At 39.9% G+C, this 25,378-nt stretch overlaps 1 protein-coding gene across 1 annotated transcript in view; it reads left to right on the top strand.

Moving 5' to 3' along the window:
- Positions 1 to 7,426: 7,426 nt before the first annotated feature.
- LOC149449251 (cytokine receptor-like factor 2) overlaps positions 7,427 to 25,378 on the top strand; it is a 33,566-nt gene continuing 15,614 nt past the window's right edge. The window contains exons 1-2 of the mRNA XM_089693449.1: positions 7,427 to 7,561; positions 18,000 to 18,142. Coding sequence (XP_089549575.1) covers positions 7,477 to 7,561; positions 18,000 to 18,142 — 228 coding nt within the window. The 5' untranslated portion in view covers positions 7,427 to 7,476. The remainder of the gene's footprint in view (positions 7,562 to 17,999; positions 18,143 to 25,378) is intronic.

Here is a 25,378-nt window from a genome sequence, read left to right as displayed (position 1 = left end):
ATAGTGGTTGTGAAGCAGAAAGTCAGTTTATTTAGCACAATCGGTCAATTGCAGCTTGCCGTTGGCTGGAAACTGTACGTTTATGTCACTGGAATGCACTAATCACCCAAAAAATATTACCGCCACCCGGCGTGTATATGGATTTAACTCTTTGATCGTACAATAGTGGTTGTGAAGCATAAAGTCAGTTTATTGTACACAATCGGTCAATTGCAGCTTGCCGTTGGCTGGAAACTGTACGTTTATGTCACTGGAATGCACTAATCACCCAAAAAATATTACCGCCACCCGGCGTGTAATTGGATCTAACTCTTTGAACGTACAATAGTGGTTGTGAAGCAGAAAGTCCGTTTATTTAGCACAATCGGTCAATTGCAGCTTGCCGTTGGCTGGAAACTGTACGTTTCTGTCACTGGAATGCACTAATCACCCAAAAAATATTACCCCCAGCCGGCGTGTAAATGGATTTAACTCTTTGAATGTACAATAGTGGTTGTGAAGCAGAAAGTCAGTTTATTTAGCACAATCGGTCAATTGCAGCTTGCCGTTGGCTGGAAACTGTACGTTTATGTCACTGGAATGCACTAATCACCCAAAAAATATTACCGCCACCCGGCGTGTAATTGGATCTAACTCTTTGAACGTACAATAGTGGTTGTGAAGCAGAAAGTCAGTTTATTTAGCACAATCGGTCAATTGCAGCTTGCCGTTGGCTGGAAACTGTACGTTTATGTCACTGGAATGCACTAATCACCCAAAAAATATTACCGTCACCCGGCGTGTATATGGATTTAACTCTTTGAATTTACAATAGTGGTTGTGAAGCAGAAAGTCAGTTTATTTAGCACAATCGGTCAATTGCAGCTTGCCGTTGGCTGGAAACTGTACGTTTATGTCACTGGAATGCACTAATCACCCAAAAAATATTACCGCCACCCGGCGTGTAAATGGATCTAACTCTTTGAACGTACAATAGTGGTTGTGAAGCAGAAAGTCAGTTTATTGTACACAATCGGTCAATTGCAGCTTGCCGTTGGCTGGAAACTGTACGTTTCTGTCACTGGAATGCACTAGTCACCCAAAAAATATTACCGCCAGCCGGCGTGTAAATGGATCTAACTCTTTGAATGTACAATAGTGGTTGTGAAGCAGAAAGTCAGTTTATTTAGCACAATCGGTCAATTGCAGCTTGCCGTTGGCTGGAAACTGTACGTTTGTGTCACTGGAATGCACTAATCACCCAAAAAATATTACCGCCAGCTGGCGTGTAAATGGATTTAACTCTTTGAACGTACAATAGTGGTTGTGAAGCAGAAAGTCAGTTTATTTAGCACAATCGGTCAATTGCAGCTTGCCGTTGGCTGGAAACTGTACGTTTATGTCACTGGAATGCACTAATCACCCAAAAAATATTACCGCCACCCGGCGTGTAAATGGATCTAACTCTTTGAACATACAATAGTGGTTGTGAAGCAGAAAGTCAGTTTATTGTACACAATCGGTCAATTGCAGCTTGCCGTTGGCTGGAAACTGTACGTTTCTGTCACTGGAATGCACTAGTCACCCAAAAAATATTACCGCCAGCCGGCGTGTAAATGGATCTAACTCTTTGAACGTACAATAGTGGTTGTGAAGCAGAAAGTCAGTTTATTTAGCACAATCGGTCAATTGCAGCTTGCCGTTGACTGGAAACTGTACGTTTATGTCACTGGAATGCACTAATCACCCAAAAAATATTACCGCCAGCTGGCGTGTAAATGGATCTAACTGTTTGAACGTACAATAGTGGTTGTGAAGCAGAAAGTCAGTTTATTTAGCACAATCGGTCAATTGCAGCTTGCCGTTGGCTGGAAACTGTACGTTTCTGTCACTGGAATGCACTAATCACCCAAAAAATATTACCGCTAGCCGGCGTGTAAATGGATTTAACTCTTTGAACGTACAATAGTGGTTGTGAAGCAGAAAGTCAGTTTATTTAGCACAATCGGTCAATTGCAGCTTGCTGTTGGCTGGAAACTGTACGTTTATGTCACTGGAATGCACTAATCACCCAAAAAATATTACCGCCACCCGGCGTGTAAATGGATCTAACTCTTTGAACGTACAATAGTGGTTGTGAAGCAGAAAGTCAGTTTATTTAGCACAATCGGTCAATTGCAGCTTGCCGTTGGCTGGAAACTGTACGTTTCTGTCACTGGAATGCACTAATCACCCAAAAAATATTACCGCCAGCTGGCGTGTAAATGGATTTAACTCTTTGAACGTACAATAGTGGTTGTGAAGCAGAAAGTCAGTTTATTTAGCACAATCGGTCAATTGCAGCTTGCCGTTGGCTAGAAACTGTACGTTTATGTCACTGGAATGCACTAATCACCCAAAAAATATTACCGCCACCCGGCGTGTAAATGGATCTAACTCTTTGAACGTACAATAGTGGTTGTGAAGCAGAAAGTCAGTTTATTTAGCACAATCGGTCAATTGCAGCTTGCCGTTGGCTGGAAACTGTACGTTTATGTCACTGGAATGCACTAATCACCCAAAAAATATTACCGCCACCCGGCGTGTAAATGGATTTAACTCTTTGAACGTACAATAGTGGTTGTGAAGCAGAAAGTCAGTTTATTTTGCACAATCGGCAAACTGCAGCACCAACTGTGCACGACAGCCACCAAAAAAAAAAAGGGTGTATGTCACTTTAAATTTTCGATTCTTTGATAGCTGTGGCCCTAAGTAACGATTCTGTGTCCCTGAGTAACGATTCTGTGTCCCTGAGTAACGATTCTGTGGCCCTAAAGTCTCTGTGGCCCTAACTCTGTCCCTTAATACAGACAGGTCTGTCTCTCTTGAATGACCGGAGGCTAATGGAGAATTCTAAGATGGCCGCGATTTATAGTGCTGGCTGGCTGCTGATTGGCTAATGCAATCACATGTCATGAATGCATTATGGGTCAGCGCGCCTTGTCTGCGCGCCTTCCCAGAGATCCCCGCCCCATCTTCTCTGTCCATTTTCTCCGTGGCCACACATGTCGCCGCCATTTTTGGGAAAATTCGATTCGTGCATCCGAAGTTTGCTAATCTTCGGATTCGTCGCGAATAGAATTTTTCCAAATCTTCGGAACGAATTCCACTTCGTCATGTTCGATTCGCTCATCTCTAAGAATAATGTCTGCAAAGGAGATGACAAATTATCACACCACTATCTCAAAGTCCAAACAACAGCCAAAATAATGATGAAAGCATGCAGGCCCACACACTCAAAAAAATGGAGAAGTCTGTCACTTTTGCTGGAAAAGTGGTGCCAACAGATTTCTGGGATGCAGATGGGGGGGGGGGTTACCTTGCATGGTGACCAAATCTTTTCTGGAACCCACTAACCTTCTAGAAAATTGCCATGAAAGGCAAAAGGCACAGTTGCTAATGCTGCCATTATACGTGTGCAATTAGTTCAGTTACAATTAGAAATGTGGATGAAATTTTCATTATTTGGATATTTGAATACATCTGTAACCGTATTCATTAGTTTGCGACTTCAGAGCTTTTTTAAGTTCAATATGTGTCACACTCTGTATTGTTATGATTGGCCAAAGTCACAAAACATCAAAGTCAAAAGCAAGTCTCATCAAAATTGCAAGCAAGTCACATTGAAGATGCAAGCAAGTTATTATTATACAGTATTTATATAGAGCCAAAGGGTATGCTCAGCGCTGTACAGTAGCAAGGGGGACAGAACATGAGACAAGACAGTAACAAAACAGTACACAAGGGGTTTGAGGGCCCTGCTCTTTCGAAGCTTACAATCTAGGAGGGAGGGGAAGGTGATACAGGAGGAGATGGCTGTGGGGGATGGAGTGGTGGAAGGAGTGGAGGAGGTTGTTAGGTGAGGTCAGGTGTTAGGTGAGGTTGGGGTAGGCTTCCCTGAAGATGATGGTTTTCAGGGTGAGTCTGAAGGTGAGGAGGGTGGGTGACAGTCTGATGGATTGGGGTAGGGAGTTCCAGAGGATGGGGGAAGTCCTAGAGAAGTCCTGCAATCGGGCGTGGGAGGAGGAGACCAGGGAGCTAGAGAGTAGGAGGTCCTGTGAGGAGCAGAGGGCACGGGTAGGGTAGTATTTGGGTATCAGGTCAGTTATGTAGTTTGGGGCAGCGTTGTTATTGTTAATGGCTTTGTAGGTCAGCGTTAGCAGTTTGAATTTGATGCGTTGGGCAATCGGGAGCCAGTGAAGGGATTGGCAGAGGGGGAGGTAGATGTGGAGCGGTTGGTGAGGTGGATGAGTCTAGCCGCTGAGTTTAGGATCGACTGGAGCGGGGATAGTGTTCGTTTGGGTAGGCTAGTAAGAAGGGAATTGCAATAGTCCAGGCGTGAGATGATGAGGGAGTGTACGAGCTGTTTGGTGGTGTCTGGGGTGAGGAATGTGCGTATCTTGGAGATGTTGCAGAGGTGGAGCCTGCAAGATCTAGATAGCAGTTGGATGTGGGGTAGGAAGGAGAGGTGGGAGTCCAGGGTGACACCCAGGACTTTGGCGTGTGGGGTGGGAGAGATGGTGGCGTTGTTAGTAGTGATGGAGAGGATGGGGGGGGCGTGGGGTGGGGGGAAGACCAGGACCTCGGTTTTGGATAGGTTACGTTTGAGGAAATGGAGCGACATCCAGTGTGATATGTCGTTTAGGAGGTGGGCGATGCGGGCAGAGAGTGAGGGGGTGAGGTGGGGGGTGGAGAGGTAAATTTTGGTGTCGTCGGCATAGAGGTGGTAATTGAAGCCATGGGAGTGAATAAGTTTGCCAAGGGAGGAGGTATAGATGGAGAAGAGGAGGGGTCCGAGGACAGAACCTTGGGGGACCCCGACAGAGAGGGGGAGGGAGGGGGAGGTGGTAGTGTTGTAGGTGACGCTGAAGGAGCGTTGGGAAAGGTAGGAGGAGAACCAGGAGAGAGCAGCATCCCTGATGCCAAGGGAGTGCAGTTTGGCAAGGAGGAGAGGGTGGTCAACAGGGTCGAAGGCCGCGGAGAGGTCGAGGAGCAGGAGGATAGAATAGTGGCCATTGGCTTTGGTGGTTAGCAGGTCGTTGGTGATTTTAAGTAGGGCGGTTTCGGTGGAGTGCAGGGGACGGATGCCAGACTGTAGGGGGTCAAGGAGGTTGTTATCAGTGAGGTGGGCGCTTAGGCGATTGTAGGCCAGGCGCTCAAGGAGCTTGGAGTTGAAAGGCAGCAGGGAGATGGGTCTAAGGTTGTTAAGGTTAGTGGGGTCGAGGGAGGGTTTTTTGAGTATGGGGTGATGTGTGCATGCTTTAGAGGGGAGGGGAAGGTGCCGGTGGAGAGGGAGAGATTGAAGATGTTGCATTGAAGTCGCAAGCAAGTCATCGAAATAACATACCATCATAACAATCTGAATCTTCTAAAATAACTTCTGAAAATATGAATCAATTTGGAACAACAAATATACGAAACTAATCTGAATATACAAAACTATTTCCGAAAAGGAATCAATCTAACAAGGAATATGAATAAACAAAATGATTTAGTTAACAAAAACGAATCTGAAACTAATTTTCTTGTTGTGCACATCTCTAGCTGCCATCCATCCATGCTCTTGATTCACGTCAAGACCTATTTTTTGTATGTCTTGAAGTGCATGCTCACTTGGTAGTGAATTTGCTGATATAATAAAGCCTGGCTATCCTTGTCCACAACCTATGTTACCTTTCCACAGATCCAGGCCTGGGAATGAGCTTGTTCCAATTACACTAAATTCATCAATCTCATATACTCAAGGACACCTGCACAACCTTATTACCTCTTTTCAGTAGATTGTGGGTAATGGCTTACATTTAATCTGTTCAGGTCCTATCATTTGCACTATCCTATCTCTGGCCAGAAGGTAGCTGCATGTTAGGTAATACTATTATTGTGTGTCAGTCACAGGTACTACAGTAATAAATATGAAATGTCATGATTACAACCATTTGCATGTCATTTATAATATTCAACAATGCACACTTCAATGTGTAAAAAGACACTGAGTCCATACAGACCTTAATGCATTTGTAGCAAGTAAATGAATAAACTCAAATGAATAAATGCTATTACTAGGCTGCAGCTAGAGAGAGCTCTAATGATTTGCAGTGGAATTTCAGGAGACTAAAAACCAACAACCTCACATGTAATGAGTAAGTGAGCAACTTGTGTTTTCTGTTCTCCTCTACAAGTTAGCCGCACTTGGTTTATGCTATGTTTGTTCAGTTTTGTGTTTGTTCTGACAATCACCTTCTCAATTTAGCATCCTATATGTTAGTGATGGTAATTCTGTAATACAAATAGATGCACTTTTTCATGTGGCCTACGCTGCCACAAGAAAGTAGTTATCTATATAATGTGATCCATGTCTGTTCAACACATTAAACTCAGAATGAGTAAGTGAGCAACATGTGTTTTCTGTTCTCCTCTTGATACAGATACTGCAGGCTTTGTCATACCTCACACTCAGATCACTGATAATCCTGTAACACATTACAAAGCACACATTTCTAAGCACTTAGACTAAAGAATGTGCACACTAGCTAGGAAACTGGCAATTGATAAAAGTTTATGCTTAACTCAAATCTAAACATTTTTATTTTTTTTTGAAATGGTGAGGAAGAAATAGAACTTCAATAAGATGAGTATAGAGATAAAAACACGTGAAAGAATTACTAAAGCTTCATTTGTATTCTGCAAATGAAAACCAAATTGTAAATAATTAATTTTTTAAATGTATTTTTAGTTTTGGCCATAATGAATTAAAAAAATGCAAACTCACAACACCAGTCCTCCAACAGGTTTCACTAAAATCTACAGGCTGAATTTCGTATTTGATAAATGCAGGCATTATGCTCAAAAAGAAGGGAGCCCTTTGAAGCAGAAAAACATAGGAAAAAAATAGTTTTGGTTATATCAGAATTGCTGTCCACCATGTACATGGCAAAGAACCCCATACATTGGGATTCAGACATTGCCAAAATGGCAGCTGATGACCCAGTTATGGATGCCTGCTGTCCGCTTTGCGAAATCTGATTGTATAAAAATTTGCTTATTGACATTGCACATGACAAAAGCAGACACATGTGTGAAGCATTTGTTTTCAACTTTGTAGATATTACATATTTTAGTTTTATCAAGTTTATTGTTTTATCAAGCAATAAATATTCTAAAGTACATAACCATGAAGATAAGAACTTAGAGGAGTAAGAAGACTGGGGTATTGGCTTCTTTCCAAAGCGAGTTTTGTATTAATTTCTATACTCTAATAATTAACAAAATCTTTCTGTAGCTATCACAGAATCATGCTTATACTGTATATATTGATATTCTGTATTGTAGTTCTTTCCTGTTGTCATTTCCTCAAACTGTTTCCCTTAGTATAAATCAGTAAAGATCTTTTCCTGACAATGGGCCACAGCAGTCATAACATAGCCTGGTGTCTGCCTTGCAATACATCAAGTGTTTCACATGGACAGATTAGTACTGGCAATGTTTCTTCTTTTCTACACTCTATTAATTGATGGTGTGCTGGCGAATATCAATACATTTAAAGGTAACTTGAACTATGCTTTTAGTCTGACAACTGCAGGAGCAGTGTGGTGTTTGTTCTATCATATTTTGTTGCAGTGTTGGGACTTTGTTTTCTTATTAGAATAATTATTTTTTTAATTTGTATTTACATGCTGAATGACATAAAATCAGGACTGTCATATTATATTGTTTTTTTCAAGGTAAGGTAATGGTGGATTATGTGTTTCAATCTGATGTCATTGTTATAGTGCTCTGCTGCAGTTTGTATTACTGCACAAGGGTTCATTGTTACTTGCTTCATTGGTCATAGGATATTAAATACTATTACTGACCATTATAAGGAGAACTATATATTTTTTTAATGTTTAATAAATATGCTTGATAAAGAGATGGTCATGTATGTTACAGTGTATTTAAAGGCAACAGTTGTATGTTCATTCTTATTTTATTAAAAAAATAATTTTCAACATACAAAATAGCAATAATCAAAACAAGTTCCCCTACAATCTGGAGCAAAGGGAAAGAAAAACAATAATACAACTCAAATATATACTGGCAGTACAGAGATTTGTAAATAAAGTGGGCAAGGCAACAGTGTTAGATGTGGGAGGTTAAAACCTCTGTCAGGGTTTTATTGCTGTCTGTGTGCCCAATGTTCAAGATTCACTCTGTCTGTTGTCCCTAAAAGTGAAAAAAAACCCCCACAAGATGACACCAAATCATGAACAGAGAGGTTATTTTACAATGAAAACAATCCAAATGAACGCAAAAACACTGTTCCAGGTCAGCCCATCTGCATGCAAATATCTCATCCCATACAATTGATTACACACAGCAAGGTGTGGTTCCAATGAGAACACTTGATCTGGTAAGTATTGTCTAAAATGGAATTTCACTTACTTTAGAGAGATTTCCTCTTAGTTCCTGTTGTGTCTTTGCAAATATATTCTCTCTAATGAGATACAGACAGCAAAAATAAAACAAAGGCAACCAACAGGGGTTTTAACTATTTCCTATCCTATTCGTAACTAAAAAAGTTTGGGCTTTCAATATGCCTTCATTTAAAAGAACACAACAAAGCTTTGTACTAATCTAGGTACATGAGAAAAACCTTTTGATTTTGGTATATCACTGCTGATTAGAAATAATAGGCTTTCTGCAGGAAACATTGGTTGCCAGAGACCATGTGCATGTGGGCTGTCTATGCTCTGACCGAGCAAATGTTTTTTGTATTCATGGCAAGAGTTTTTTTTAACCACTTGCCATCCTGAGGAATTACCCCCTTAATGACAAGGCCTCTTCTAGCTATTTGGTGCTGCACTAATTCAACTGATAATTGCGCGGTCATGCAATGCTGTACCCAAACGAAATTTATGTCCTTTTTTTCACACAAATAGAGCTTTCTTTTCGTGGTTTTGATCACCTGTGCGCTTTTTATTTTTCACGCTATATACAAAAAAAAGACCGAAAATTTTGAAGAAAAATTATAGTTTTTACTTTCGGCTATAAAAAATATATAGTAAACTCAAAGTTAGTCATAAATTTAGGCCAACATTCTGCTACATGTTTTTGGTAAAAAAAATCCCAATAAGTGTATATTGATTGCTTTGTGTGAAAGTTATAGAGTCTACAAACTATGGTATAGATACCGCAATTTACGCCATTTTTTGCTATGCAGCACTGCACTGGTTTAACTGACAATTGCACAGTCATGCAATGCTGTACATCCTTTTGTTTCACACAAATAGAGCTTTCTTTTGGTGGTATATGATCATTTGTGCGCTTTTTTATTTTTGGCGCTATAAACAAAAACATTTTTGAAAAAAAATGTTTTGTTTAAAAAACGATATTTTCTCATTTCTGTTATAAAAAAAATCTAAAAAACTCAAATGTCATAAATTTAGGCCAAAATGTATTCTGCTACATGTTTTTGGTTAAAAAATCCCAATAAGTGTACATTGATTGCTTTGTGTGAAAGTTATAGCATCTACATACTATGGTATAGATAATGGAATTTACACAGCTTTTACTTTCTATCACATTTCTTGAGGTGCTAAAATACCAGGACAGTACGAACACTCCAAAATGGCCCCTTTTCGGAAAGTATATACCCTAAGCTATCTGCTGAGAGGCATGGAAGATTTATTTTTTTCCACAAGTTTTTGGAAAATGACAAAAACATTTCTTTTTAAACACAAAGTTGTAATTTAAGTTATAGATTTCTCACACAAGTCATGGGTATATGTGGAATTACACCCCAAAATACATTCTGCTACCAAGTACGGGGGTATCACATGTGTGAGACATTTTGGGACCCTAGCCACATACAGGAGCCTGAAATCCAATGACCACATTGAAAGCCTGAAGGTGCATAACTTCCTCATTTCACTACCTATCACAGTTTTAAAGGCCCTGAAATGCCAGGATAGCACCAAATCCCCCCAAATGACCCCTTTTTGGAAAGTAGAATTTAAAAAGAGGCATGGTGAGTATTTTGCAGATCTCATTTTTTCTCACAAGGTTTTGAAATGTAAAAAGAGAAAAGAAAAATTATGTTTTTGTTTTCTTTCTTCATTTTCCAAAAACATGTGGCAACAAACGAGATCTGAAAAATACTCACCATGCTTCTTATCAAATTCCTTGGGGTGTCTACTTTCCAAAAAGGGGTCATTTGGGGGGGGTGCTATCCTGGCATTTCAGGGCCTGAAGTTTTGGGGTTCTGTACTGCTAGACTGCCAAAAAGTCTCTCACATGTGGTACCCCCATACTCGGGAGAAGTAGCAGAATGTATTTTGGGGAGTAATTCCACATAGTGGCTAATTAGCTGCAGGATTACTTTTACAAGCAACGGAAGATGATGCCCCCCTCTCCCCCGTTGCCTTCTATTGTCTTCTCGGGCAGTCCCGTGCCATCAGGGGAACCTGATAATGCAGTCGTTGTTTCTGCCAGCTGACCATAGAGCTGATTGGAGACCAGAATGGTGACAATAATCTCTATAGTCTAAGAAATCGGAGGCTACGAGCATTTCATCACTTCAATTTCGCAGGATATAAACAGCGCCATTTGTAAATTGGGAAAGCATCTGATCACACCGATTTTAATTTGATTAGATAATGTAAGGGCAGAGGAGCTATCCAGAGTCTGATAGACCCCATATTTCTCAAAAAAGAATATATGACAATGCCCATTGAAGTTATAGGGGGTATTTGCATTCCCTGTGATAGCATTAAAAAAAAATTGAAAGGGACATTTGGTCACATGATGCCACATGCGCCAATTCCAAGATTGTACAAATGTCTAAATAGTGGCACGCTTGAATAAAAATTGGCCATGTATCTCATATGGAAAAAGGATAACACCAAGTCCCAAACTATCTTGCCACTACTCCCCATGTAGTCTGAGCATCCGGGGGCCTCCACGTGACTATCTTTTCCCTCGTAAATTCTAAACTAATATGTATAGCCTGTTGTCCTCTCACAGGTCTTATACATTTTGACCCCATATCTGGCATGTTTGCTGGGGAGAAATTGTTTTGAAATTGTTTGAATGCAAATCGGCCAGAAAAATTACTGAGGGACTCATCAACACAGATTTTTTGATGGGGAGTATAGACATCTGTAAATTTTTGGTTAAGGTGCTTTACGAGGGGCCAAATTTTGTAGAGCCAGTCAAATTCAGGGTCACCCCAAGGACAATAGAGTGTGTTGTCGTTGAAATGATAAAACACATTATACTCTCATATCTATGCCTTTCCATGGCAGCAGAGAACATGGGCATATGATGAATCGGGTCTGTGGACCAATACAACCGCAATTAATTTTCTATAGTAATGCCCATATTGAGGGTTAGGCCCAAAAAAAATTTTAATTCAGAAACCGTAATGGGTTTCCATGCAAATGGCCAGGCAAGGTTTGAATTTGGGTTGGCGGCGATAAATTGTTGTGCATATAAATTGCTTTGATCCACAATCAATGCATACAAATCTTCCATGAAAACAGCTCCAAAAAATCAAGGGGAGTACCTAAATTTGCTGTTTCCACCTGAATTCCGGGTTAGGCAGTGAATAGGGGAAGTACGGGTGCTGCAGAATTTGTGGGCTGCCAATCGGGATTTGCAAGCACATCCGTAAGGATACTATGGGCTCTACGGGCCTGTGTGCGAATTCTTGGTGGCTGTGGGACAATCCTTGTGCTCACCACCGCACCAGCTTGTACTGCACTTATGGGACTCACCACGTCACCAAGTGATACTGCAGTGCTGCAGAATTTGTGGGCTGCCAATCGGGATTTGCAAGCATATCCGTAAGGATACTATGGGCTCTACGGGCCTGTTTGCGAATTCTTGGTGGCTGCGGGACAATACTTGTGCTCGCCATCACACCAGCTTGTACTGCACTTATGGGACTCACCACGTCACCAAGTGGTACTGCAGTGCTAGTATGTGAAAGACCAGGATGTACTAGGCTGCTGGGGCTTGCCAGTTCACCAAAAGGTAGAGCAGCACTAGTACTGGCACTCTGCTGCATATGAGAGTCATCAAAATTTACTGGCAAGTACTAGCAGAGATCAGGCCTGATTCTGCGAACACTGCGGTTTTGTGTGCAATGTATCAAGTGACAGTGACCTACTGACACTGCACTTGCTGGGGGAGGGGTAAGCGTAGGGGCTAAATGCAGGTGCTGGCAGGTGCCAGGGCTGATCCCACTAACCCTGCATTTTGGGGACACTATACTAATGTGAATGCTGGTATAGTGCTGATCTGATCAAAGATATTGATCCGTTCAGACACTATACTAGCAATGGAAATTTATTGTGTATGAGTGTGTTCCTGGCAATCAAGGGGTTAAATGTGATGACTGGTGTACTGACGGGCAATCTGACACTATCTGGGAGGGGCGTGAAAACCACGAGAGCGCGAATCGCGTATATATATGTGATTTTGCGCACCCATGCCGCCCTGTAGCAGTATTTCTGCTATAGGGCGGTCAGGAAGCAGTTAAAGAAGCAGTTTGCATTACGGTGCTACAGTTAACTGACAACTGCGCGATCATGCAGCACTGCACCCAAATGACATTTACGTCCTTTTTTCCCATGAATTGAGCTTTTTTTGGTGGTATTTGATCTCCTGTTCGGTTTTTTATTTTTTGCGCTATAAAATAAAAAGACAGACAATTTTGAGAAATAAACAATATTTTGGTCTTTTTGCTATTAAACATGTCCAGTAAAAAAAATTTAAAAATTAAATTTTGTCATAAATGTAGGCCAAAATGTATTCTGCTACATATCTTTGCTAAAACAAAATCCCAATATGTGTAAATTAATTGGTTTACTTGGTTTATTTATAGCATTTACAAATGGCGGTGTAGATACTTGAAAATTTTTTTTATACTAATAATGGCGGCAATCAGCGACTTATGGTGGTGATCAGCGACTTATAGCAGGACTGCGGGACAGCAGCGGACATTCTGACACTGGGGAGAACTGACTTGGTGTCACTGACATCCCCAGTGACACCAATACAGTATAGCTGTGCTCAGCTATACTGAGCAGTGTGACAGGCAAGAGGGCTGTTGGTAAACAATGCAGCCCTCCTCCCTATCAGTGATTGCCAGTAATCACCGGGCGTCAGCAAGTAGTCACCGGCCAGGACCTGGTGACTGACACCCGGGGCCGCGATCGGCGTCAGGGGTAGGGCGGTTGCACGCCTCACACGCGTCCCCTACCCAGGGATGCAAAATCACGTATATATAAGTGATTTTGCGAACAGGGCCCGCCCTTTGGCAGTAAATGTACTGTGGGCGGGCCTTAAGCGGTTAATTCAAATAATAATGTGACCCCCTTGTGTATTGATTTTACATTGTCTCTTATTTACCATGCAAAACTCAATAAAAATCGTTGTAAAGAAAAATAATGTGATTTGATAAAGCTAATATGTGTCCTATCGATTCATGTGGTGTGTGAATATTTGTGATAGGCTCAATTTAATCTCAATTGCTACTGGGGCTCATAAAGATTCTAAGCAAATTTATCAGTTAATGAAAATTGTGTTTATGCAGCAAGTCATACAAACTGCTTTTGTTACAAAAGCTATGATCAGTTTCAGGACAGCAGGGGCAACATTTGGTTGCACAACCATATCGGGATGACCTTAGTAATGACTGCACATGTTAAAATACCTAGTTTAGTAAACCTAAAGATATGAGAGTAGAACATTGTTGAGAGTACCAGGATATGATCATTAAGAATTGAACAATGCATACCTCATTAAAATATTCAAGCGGAGCTTCATCCCAAAATATGTTTACTTTGTGGAGCAGTTCATGCTTAATACCTTTGCCGGCTCTTTGTGACTTCCATCCCCAGTCAGCTCCTGCTTGGACAACAGCCAAACATATTGGTTTTGTAGAGGAGTTGGTTGTATACTGTATAATGCTATTCCTTTGAAGAAGAAGGCATAATCAAATCTATTATGGGTGAAATATTGGGGCAGTCATTGCTGGTCTACTTCTGCAAACAACTAGTTTGCTGACTTTTTTCTACTTCGACATTATTTAAAGCAGGCTAGACATTAGATGTTGGTCAGCCATGCATTGTAGCAAGAAATTATGGTCCAAACATGCACATTTACATTAGGTGAACATGCATAGAGAGAGCAAGAGGTACTTAGCAAGACCACTGACACCAGACTCTCTTAGCCCACCTTGGTCTTCTGGCTTCTTCCCCCAGAAAGCTTGTGTAATACAAATGCTGGGTGCAATAACTAAAAGCAAGTCATATACACGCACACAATCAACATATAGTCATGCAGGTACCTTTTAATCAGCATTTGAACCATTACATATTCTACGCATGTGAAAGACCATCTACCAAATGCACACCTGTCCTGGCACATCATAGCATTCACCTGGCACTCCAAGAAATAACAGCATCCAACTGCAATATTCTTGCACTGTCAAAACCTCCACTTTTATTATCACATGACACACAGGAGGATATATCTTATAGTCATCACAATCTGCATAATAACACACACCAATAATAATGTGAGCATTACAGCATGAAATAGACACATCATTTGACAGCGTCACAGCATAGAATTAATACATTACCAAAGCCAGGGGCAGACTGACAACTCATGGGGCCCCCGGGCAATAGAGGATCATGGGGCCCCTGTGTCCTTGCCCACACTCAAAGCACACCCAAAAAAGTCTATAAAAAAGGTACCAGGGGCATTTCATGGGGCCCCCTACTGACCCCAGGCCCTCGGGCAGTGCCCAAGTGCTCGAATGGTTAGTCCGCCCCTGACCAAAGCTATGTTAGAAGCTGGGAGGAACAAATCCCATCGGAACCATACTGCCCAGGGGGTCACGGAGAAGCCGTAGGCACGACCAGTTGATGAGCCCATATAGCCTTGGTAAAAATCCCAGCATCAGAGCGTCCTCTGGCCAGTAAAAGGGCTTCCTTCTGGTCTTGCCTGGACCTCTGGCTTTTAAACCATTTTTCTAGAAGCTGTGCAATAGTGGGCAGGTGCCACACCCACCATAGGAGGGGCTAGCAGAAGGGTTCCGCGAGGATAACAGAGTCACGTTCAACCACCATATTCTTTATCTGAAACGTCACACATTTGCTTCTTATCTACCCTAAACTTAAGGATTTCTAACTTCTCAAGCAAGTAGACATCTTTCAACAGGTTTTTATCTTCTAATGTGACATACTATATGTCATAAACATGTTCAGTTTCCATAAACAAGTTTTTATCTTGCTCTTAGCAGAATATCTTGTGACTCTGTTCCTTTAGCCTAGAGAAATTACACATCAGTCACCTCTCATGCCCCTGGCATTTGGGCAACAATGCTTTATTGTAAAAATTACCCAAGAAACAAAGGGTCCAAGGCCAACATATTTCATAGGAATTACAGCTTGACAGGGGATGTTCACCTTGGTCATATAGAGCCCATTGACACATATTTTGGCTAAAAGTCTGAGTTCTTCATCTGCTTACTTATTCTGGGCCAGTGCATCAGAAAGCGTTGTAGCCAAAGGACAGTCAGAGGGCTGCCATTTTTAGAAGTGGGTAAACAATGGCAGGCCACCATACCTTTTTAAAAGTTTATTTTAAGTAACCTATAAATGTAGATGAATGCTTGCAGCATTCCAGTGTGACTTGCCCTCTACTTCAGAAACTAAAAGAAGAAATTTTATATGGCACTCTCCTTTAGTTAAATACAAATGTGTAATTCATGCCCCTAGAAAGCCTGAAGGTGCTTCTTAGATTTTGGGCCCCTCTGTGTGGCTAAGCTGTGAAAAGTCTCATGCATTTGATAAGCCCACAATCGGGAGGATTATTGGCAAAAACAATGTGTTTTTGGATGTATTTCTAGGTATGCATCTGATGTGTGTTAGAAATATGTTATTGATTGATATTTTGTGCAAAAAAAATAAATTTTCATTTTTTTTCCTGTATTTTTTTTTGTATAATCCCTGTTTATTAAAGTTTTTGGTACATAGGAAGAAACAGACGGTACAAAAAAGATGAAAAAAAGGAGTATTGTCGATCATTTCTTCAACATAACATGCACAACAGTATTCAATACGTACACAGGTATAAAAAAAAGAGATTACATAAACACGGTGACAGCTAGCCGCCACCAATAGTGATGGAGTACCAAACCTATATCAGTACAAGTGCACTTTGAAGTACAAAATTCAAAGTTATCGTCCTCATCATGAAAGAGGACAGAAAATAAAAAGATCATACTTACATATAAAATAACCTAATAGGAAAAAAAACAACTATGGGATGTGTATGTATGTGGGAAATATCTTAATAATTGACAGCTGAAAATACATTTTCATTTATTCATATTATAAAAGCTTGTGTCAAAATTAGATCTTCAAATGACTCATCATGCTTTTAATTAAATACTTTGGAGGGTCTACTTTGCAAAATATAGTCATTTTGTGGGTGTTTCTCCTGTCCTGGCACTTCGGGGCATCAAGAAATTTGATAGGTAGTCAGGAAATCAGATGCATTTTTTATGCCCATAGAACGTCTGAAGGTGCTCCTTGGATGTCAGGCCCCTCTATGCATCTAGGCAGAGAAAAAGTCTTGCACATATAGTATCCTCATACTCAGGGGGAGTCAAAGAATTTGTTTTGGTGTGTAAATCTAATGCAGGCCGTACATGGGTAAAATTTTCTTTAGAAAATTGGAAATTTTGTGCATTTTGTAAGCCGATGATGCCACCATTTGACCAAATGTGACCAACCAAGCCTTTAATTGCACCTCATGTTGCTACAGATAAGAAATTTTGTGGCCAATAATTTTCTTTTCTTTCATGAAATTTCCAACATACCCGATCACTCAAATTCTATGTTGATGTGGCTCACTAATGCAGCAAAATTTGAACAAAAATTCTTAGAAAAGATTTTCTAAAGAAAATTCTTTCAGAATTTGGCCCATGTATGGCCGGCTTTAATATGCTTATGCCTTAAGTGGGATATTGCTTGTTAAAATGACAAAAATGTTTATTACTTTCTTAATTTTCTAAAAAATAATAATTTTATATATATATATATATATATATATATATATATATATATATATATCAGTTTGTAAGACTCTATAACTTTCACACAGACTAAATAATATACACCTTTTTTTAACCAAATAAATATAGCCGAATACATTTTGGTCTAAATTTATGAGGAAGGATCATTTAATTGCCACATTTTAAAGCAGAAATGACAGGAAATATTTATTTTTTTTACATTTTTGACCTTTTTGTCATTATATAGTAAAAAATAATAACACCCAGTGGTAATTAAACACCACCAAAATAAATCTCTGCCTTGAAAGAAAATTATAAAATTTATTTGGGTACAGTTCTGCTTGGCTAATTGTTAGTCAAAGTATCATAATGCTGAAAACTAAAAAAATGGCTTGGACAGGAAGGGAGCTTAATATGCCAGGCTTCAAGTGGTTTAATAAGACAGGTTCCACCTGTATAATTCCTAAGGAGATTCCAATCATTGGCACCTAATCTGAAATAATGGATTTTAATTTAATGGATTTTAAGTGGTAGTAATTGTAGGGGTGCTCTTACTTTTTCCATATGACAAATTGGTATTTTATTTAATATAAATTTTGAAAATTAATACATCATGTAATTTTTATGTGCCTTGATCTGTAGGTACTATTTAATACAAAGTATTATTTAAATACTAAGTACTATTTAAATCAAAATCTAATGCATGCCTGTTCAAATGTGTTGAAAAGTCACCAATTCCAGTTGGGTGTACTTTCTTTTTTACAGGGTATGTGTTGAATGTATGCATTGAACACACTGTATGTATTGAATTGCAATTAATATAATCTGTAATGTATCAACTGTATGATCACTTGAAGTTATTCACAGATATTTTCCAAGCAGTACTATAGTAACTGCATCATTTTCATAGGTCCTCCAAAAAATATGACTTTAAGATGGCAAGACAGTGAAATGGTCATTCAAAGTGCATGGGAACCTTTTGGACAAGAATTAGACGATTTTTGCTTTGTTTTGTTCCTACAGTTAAAAAAAAGAAATACCACAGAATGGCAGGTAAGCATTGCTTTACATGGTTGTTAGCAGAGATAAGTGAACCAATTATAGTAGCTGCACAGCACCTGCACCCCACTGAAGTTTTAGGAGCAGAATCTTGTTACTTTTTGGGCTTCTTTTTAAGGTCAGTTTGTAAGCTCTTGGTTAAAAAAGGCATTGGTAGATGGTCGTTTGCCAGGCTGAACATGCACCAATGCAAAAAAAAAGTTCAGTAGGAAGCTGGTCTTTTGTTGCAGCTTATGAGGCAACAATGAAAATACACAATTCCTTTAAATAACATTCTTGGAGGATTCCTTAAACCTTCACACAAAGCAGTAGAGTGTACTCCTGCATAAGTGATGTTTGAAAAAAAATAATTGCAGCTAAATGACAGTTCATTCCCTGACCTTATTGGATACTGGAATCCCCTTCAGCCTTCCTTGTTTATAAAATTGAATGTCTTGGATACTTGTATTTTATTGCAGCTTAAGGGGCAACAATAAAAATGCACAATTCCTTTTTTAAATAATATGTATTGAAAATTTGGTTCCCCTGGGAGCTATGGGTGTTTTTGCCTGGCTTTTTGCCCATTTTAAATGTTCCAATTGGTCCAGTTGCAATCTTCATACTATAAAATAAATAAAAAATCCATCTATAAGAGTAAAAACTCCTAATAGTGGCCACAGCAGAGCAGACCCAGTAACTTAAATGCAGACGTCCCACCAATAGTGTCCCTAATAGATATGAAAAAAAAATGGCAGGTAGTCTAACTTGTGTTCTGACTCTTTTGAATTGATTAGTTATATATTATTATAGGTACATATAGCACCATCAATATATGCAGCACTTTTCATACACTACATTCAGATCAGTCCCTGCTCTCAAGGAGTATACAATCTTAGTTCCCTAATTCACATTTGTATACTAAGGCCAATAAACCTACCAACATGTCTTTGAAGTCAAGGGAAAACCTGCACATGCACAGGGAGAACATGCAAAGTCCATGCAGGGAGCGCCCTGGTTGGGATTCAAACCAACAACCCTAGTGCTGGTAGACAGTGGTGCTAACTACTTAGCCTCAGTGATAAGGAGGATAATACAATTGCTGTTACCATACTTTGAAGTTCTTAGTATTGTCATTGGTTATGGAAGAAGAGTGAGGGAGCATAGCTAGGTCTAGTGGGTGGGTGGGATCCTTTGCAAAGCCACAGTCACTGTTCCCTGCATGGACAAGGTGACAATTCCTCTACATCATTTGTATAATTCTTACAGCTGGTTATTGTATTGTCTCTTCAAAACCAAAATATCATTTGGATCAAAGTATTTTTAAAATGTCACTGATATACTTCTTTATATGAATTATTATTTACGTGTTTCTTATGGTTTTGTGTTGAAGTATCATGACCTTTATTAGGGAACACTTCTGTCCTGCACATGCTGACCACCATCATACCATCCACACTTCTTTGTACATAATGCCCACTGTCATAATCTTCTTACACCTCTCCTGCATATACTACTGTCTTACCCTTCACACTCCTTCCCTACGCATCTTACTCACTAAAATAGTTCTTCAATGTTATTTCATATAATTTGTAACAAAATTATTTACAATTAAATTATGTTATATACATGATTTGTAATATCCCCAGCAGGCACACTTTTTCTAGTATTATTAAGCAATATTCCATATTTACTGCACATGACTAAAAAACAAACAAACATTTTTTTTCTCATTTTATTAATTCAGTCCTGAAAATAGTTAAAAGATACTTTAGTGTAAATATCACTATGTTGTTAAACCTTTATTATATACCTTATATGTGATAGACTAATCCTACAATGTTGTCAAAGGATTCCTTAAATAGATACCTACTCAGTTTGAATTATTTTGCTGTAAAATACTGAGCAGGGGTGAGGTTTGGGTTCATCACTACCATGGGTTAGAGATGCATCCTGAGAGCCAACTCAGGTATATGCAAATTGGATACATTTTGAACCGCATCCAATTCACAAGAAATGTGAAATAACATTGGTTTCTATTGTGCCTGTTCACATATAAGGCTCCTTTCAGATGGGATGGACCCGTCAGCGGATCCACCTGCTCAACAGGGGGAATCTCTCTGCTGATCCCCGCTGAGCAGTCAGATGACAGGTCTGTGTCCACTCTGCTGCTTCAGAGCAGATACAGACACCGCCTGCTGTCTTCTATGGGGTGGTTGGATGGAAATGGACCACCTTTCCCTTTCCATCTGACTGCTATCCGATCCACCAGACATTTTTGGCATACAGGATCGGATTAGAAGCCGGTGGGTGTCAGCGGACACTTGTCTGCTGACAGCCGCCGGTCCATAGAAGTGTATGGCTGGTCCGATTGGGTCCGCCTGAAAAATTGACAGACAGGCCCAATCAGACTGTCAGTGTGAAAGGGGCATAAGCAGTGCAACCAGAGTGTGGATTCAGTGCGAACTGAAAAAGAGTCTCGTCAGTTTTCTGAGCAGTGCAGTCCAGCTCAGATGCAAATTCAAGATCATTGACTTCTATGGGAATGCTTCTGAATCGTACTTGTCTTTGGTTGTGAACAAGATAAACTCCTGACCTGATCCTTATCTAAACCTGTCCTGAATCTGATCTAAAAGACTTGAACCGCTGAACAACTACTTCATCAATTAGCTGTGAAAATGGAGTTTCAATTGCCACCACAATTGTGTGAATCCACACTCAGGGTTCAAGATTCTTGGTCCCAGCAAATGAATGTGCAGATTCTCTAGGGAGAATTTTGTTTAGCTATGCTGCAATAACATATGTCCCTCAAGATAGAAAAAAGAGGTTTATGGGATTTTCAAGGCATTTTATCTCTCAAAGAATTTGTTGAAATCCAAAGTTTATTATCACAACTCAATCAAACATTAGGTTGGTTGCATTTCACGATTTAGCCTGCAGTTTTCCTGCCTGTGTAATTCTTACCTCCTTGCTGCAGTGCTTCTCCTAGTGCTGTGATTCCTTTAACATGTGTTATTTGGCTTCTCTGTTCACCTATGGGTGTTACCTGCTATTCTGTGGGTTTATATTTTAATTCCCTTCCATCACTCCTGGCCCACCTCTCAGTTTGCTTCCCTATATAAGACATGCTTGCTGCAGTCTATGTTGCCTGAACAACTTCCCAGTTCTCTGAGCTCCTGTTTGCCTGCTAATATGTGTACTAAGTATCTGACTTCCCATGTACTGACCCCGGCTTCATCTACTATCTGTGCTTGCCTGTCACCGACCCTGACCTCAGCTTGTTTCCTTGATTTCCTTATGTCTTCTGACATTTGTATTCTGCACATGCGGGTGGTCTCTGCATCCTCAGCTGAGCCTACCTGGGGCAGTGACGTGTTTCCAGCTTGCTACAATCAGGGTTCTGGTGAAGTGGCAGGCTGGGGCTTAGACTCCATGCCCTGTGAAACCCCAAGTTCATGATCTACAAGGGCTCACTATCACAGACACCTGACGTTGTATTAAAAAGCTAAAATAAAAGCATAAATGGTATCTATCCTTTATGGAGTGTAACTTAGACCACATTTATCCAGTTGGTGAAATACCATAATTCTTACCCTCCAGATAGACAACAAACACATATTGCACAATACTAATATTACAGAGTGTTTGGAAGAGTAGGCTGTACAGGAGTTCTTAAACCCATTTCACTGAGTGCTCCTTCAGGAGAAGGGTGTTCTGGAGCAAAAGATCAAACATAATACATATAAGCATTATAGACAACTTTAAATATTATATAATGTAACCAGCCTATAACACAGAGTAAATCCTGCAATTTAAACTTTGAACACCATTGTATGTGTAAACAAAATCTCTTTTATCTGTTTATTCATCAGTCAAAAATAGACATTCAAAATATAGAGATATTTACCAACAAGAAAATACCAAGGTGGTCAATATGCAGGGATTTTAAGGAACACAGAAACAATCTACCCAGGACACAGGGAGAAGAACAGGGCAGCAAGGTAGTCACCAGATCCAATCTTCAAAAGAAACATAATAGTAATTCTAATATTTAAAATTATAGCTACATCCATATAGGTGCACATGTATGTAGAGTATGTGCATGATCTTAATCCACATAAAAGGTGGAATACATATGGTACATATAACATTCATTAACAAAAGTGTATGAAATCAAACAGAAGTGTATCAAAAATCAAAATGAATAAGAAAGGTCAACACACACCAAAAGAAAGGAGTTTTTGGAGATACAGAAAACATTATAGAGATAAACAAATAGCTGTTACATAGACCCCCTACAGCAGATGTTCAGTAAAAATATGTCTGTAAGCTAAATTAGGAAACAGATGAAGGTAAAAACAGCACATAAATGTCATATCTATATAGCATAAATAGTGTAATAGGGGTTTAATGGATGGATCATACCTGGATAATGTAAACAGCCCGTACATCCCCAACGAGTGGTAAGAGCAGAGCAACACCAAAACTCCTCCTTATTAAGGCGGCATAGTGTTTTGGCTTGCCACTGCATGGCCACCACTCCCTGTTCACAAAACAAAAGTTGGACATCCAGCAGTTAGGTATGCGCATTAAGGCCCCATGTACACAGGACACTTCAGAATGATGGAAACTGACTGCTGGAAAACATAGGTTAAAAAAAGTCTGTTTAGCTGAGTTTGCATAACGCGTTTATGCGCGTTTGTGTTTAGAACCGTTTTTTAAAGATAAGCACAGGAGAACCTCCCAAATGCCCAGCATGCACTGAAAAGTGGTAAATGATTAACTATTTAGAAGTACAGAGAGTACAAGCAGAGAGAGCAGTAGGTGTTGAGATTAATTTAGGTGTGAGTTGCTCATTAACATTTCTTTTTGTTTCCAAGGGTGGGAAGATGGCTGGTGGAGTGAGTCATTAAGGCCACCTGACAGGGGGCTTCATTAGTAATTTGAGGTGTGAATGGTCATTAACATATCTTTTGTTTCCAATTGTGGGAGAGGTCTGTGGTGTGAATTGGTCATTACAATGTGTGACAAGCTTTGTAGGAACACCCTGTGTTCAGTGTTTTGTCCATTTGAGTACTTTGAAAATGCATTGCATGCATGTTTCATGATGAAAAAAAGGCTCTGGACAGTATTGGGAACTCAAAGAGTTAAAAAAAAATTGCAAACGCTTATAAATGCAATCTGCCGCATTTACAAGCATTTTACGTTTGAAATGCTGCTAAAATCAACTGCTGAACGCAAGTTTTCTGCGTTCAAAAAAACAACTGTAAACTCAAATGCCTGTAAACAACTGTAAACGAAGAGGTGTACATGGACACATAGGAAAATATTAGGGAGAGTTCAGGGGCTGCTGAAAAAAACGCTGAACAGCTCCTAAATGTGAGTTTATCAGCTGCAGTGTACATGAGCCTAAAATTGTCCTGCTGTTGGCAAAGTTTACACTGCTGGATCATCTGTCGTCTCTTAATTCTTGTAGGAAAGCCCCTGCCTGTGCTCTTGACTCTAGTAAATTTTGTCGTAGCCTTGCTATTTGATGCTGACAAATGTTAAATTGCTGTGTTATCCGTGGTCTCTTAAAGTGTATATGACCCTAAATATTTATTTTCTATGTGTGTGTTCACATATGTGTATTTTATAGATCATAGTCTTTATCATTTCCATGTGCTACTTCCATCTGAAATAGCTAGTTGATCCTGCCAGTCTCCTTTCTTCTTTGTTCTAAACTGACCACACAAAGCACAGAAGCTGATCTGTGCTTACGTGGTGAGTTTTCTTCCTTTGGCTGGCTATTCAAAGGTACAAGCCACATGCAGACACACAGAAAACCTGTATTGGGTAGTTTGTTCAGCCACCATGCTATCCTCCAAATCATAGCCTGGTCAAACACAGGCTGCATCTTTCCTAAGGCCGAGCTTACTATGTAACACATTGTCCTGTAACCCCACTATCAGGAAGAATACGAGTGGTCACATGACAGCACTTTTTAACCCTGTAAAAAACTTAACCTCCTTGGCGGTATGATTCTTTCCGATTTTTTGTGCTGAAAGCGGTACCATTTTTTTGCATGGAAATATGTAGTTTTTTATTGTAGGCTGTAATTTTTAGGAATAACTCACTGAAATCTGTCCGAACAAAAGTCTATTAAACATTCCGGATATGATAAAATTTGAAACACAAAATCATAAACTATAATTTAATAAATAATCATAAAAAATAATAATATAATAATAATACATTTAATTCAATAATATAATCAAACCAAAAACACTGAAATTTGAAATACAGAGGCAAATTCGCACATCGCTGAGCAAAGTCGCAAAATTGTTTTCAGTGTCTGATGAGGAATTTCCCCCACGAATCATTATCACTCAATTCTGCAAGTGGTTCTGATTTACTATCGCTGTTCTCTAGCTGGTCTAAAACCGCTTTTGACGTAAAGGGACGCTTTTTGGACGCCATGGACTTTTCTAAGTTTCCAGGCAGAAAGAACATTCAAAATGCAGGCAGGGCACAGGACAAAGCAGTAGGGACAAAATGTATGTGAAATGCATTGAAATAGCAATGACAGCAAAAATGCCATTTTTTAAAAAATTCAAATTTCCCGCCGGTTCCGGCGCCCGTACGTCCCGACGTCACAGGGACCGGAACACAGAAGCCGGATGCCGGCATCGGCCGGAGGAGATGGCCGGGGACGCTGGAGGGGACAGATCGCTGGAGCGAAGGACAAGGTAAGTGCTGCAGGGACCCCCAGAGAACGCCGCATGGTAAGCCCGAGTGTAGCTCGGGGTTACCGCTCTTGGTATAGAAATTTTACCCCGAGCTACACTCGGGAACACCGCTAAGGAGGTTAAGAAAGATCATTGATGAAACTATGCAAAAGCAGTTATGGTGCCTGCATAGTTATAACTGTACTATAAAGTGTCTACAACATTGTATGTGTATGCTATCTACACTTTCACACTTGTAGTATTTAATACTTGTAGTAAAATACCTGCTTGTACTTTTGCTTAGTTTCATTTTGGCCAATTTTCCCTCATAAAGAAGGTACTGCTGAGCAATTTTACACTGCTGTCCCATCTGTAGTCCCTACATTTTCTATATAAGCGCTGGATAGAAATTGGCAAATTGCAGTCTTGCATCATTGAAAACATGCTCAGCCATAGCCATCTGCAGACCAATATTTATCCCCTGGTCAAAGCTAATTGTAAAAGAAAAAACATAATTCCACAGCTAAATATGAGCTGCCACTGTATG

This window comes from Staurois parvus, unplaced genomic scaffold (assembly GCF_062004578.1).
Source record: "Staurois parvus isolate SC_StPar_1 unplaced genomic scaffold, SC_StPar_1.0 ptg000634l, whole genome shotgun sequence".
NCBI classification, from domain to species: domain Eukaryota; kingdom Metazoa; phylum Chordata; class Amphibia; order Anura; family Ranidae; genus Staurois; species Staurois parvus.
The sequence above is the reverse complement of the archived record's forward strand: the minus strand, read 5'-3'. Positions and strand labels throughout refer to the sequence as shown.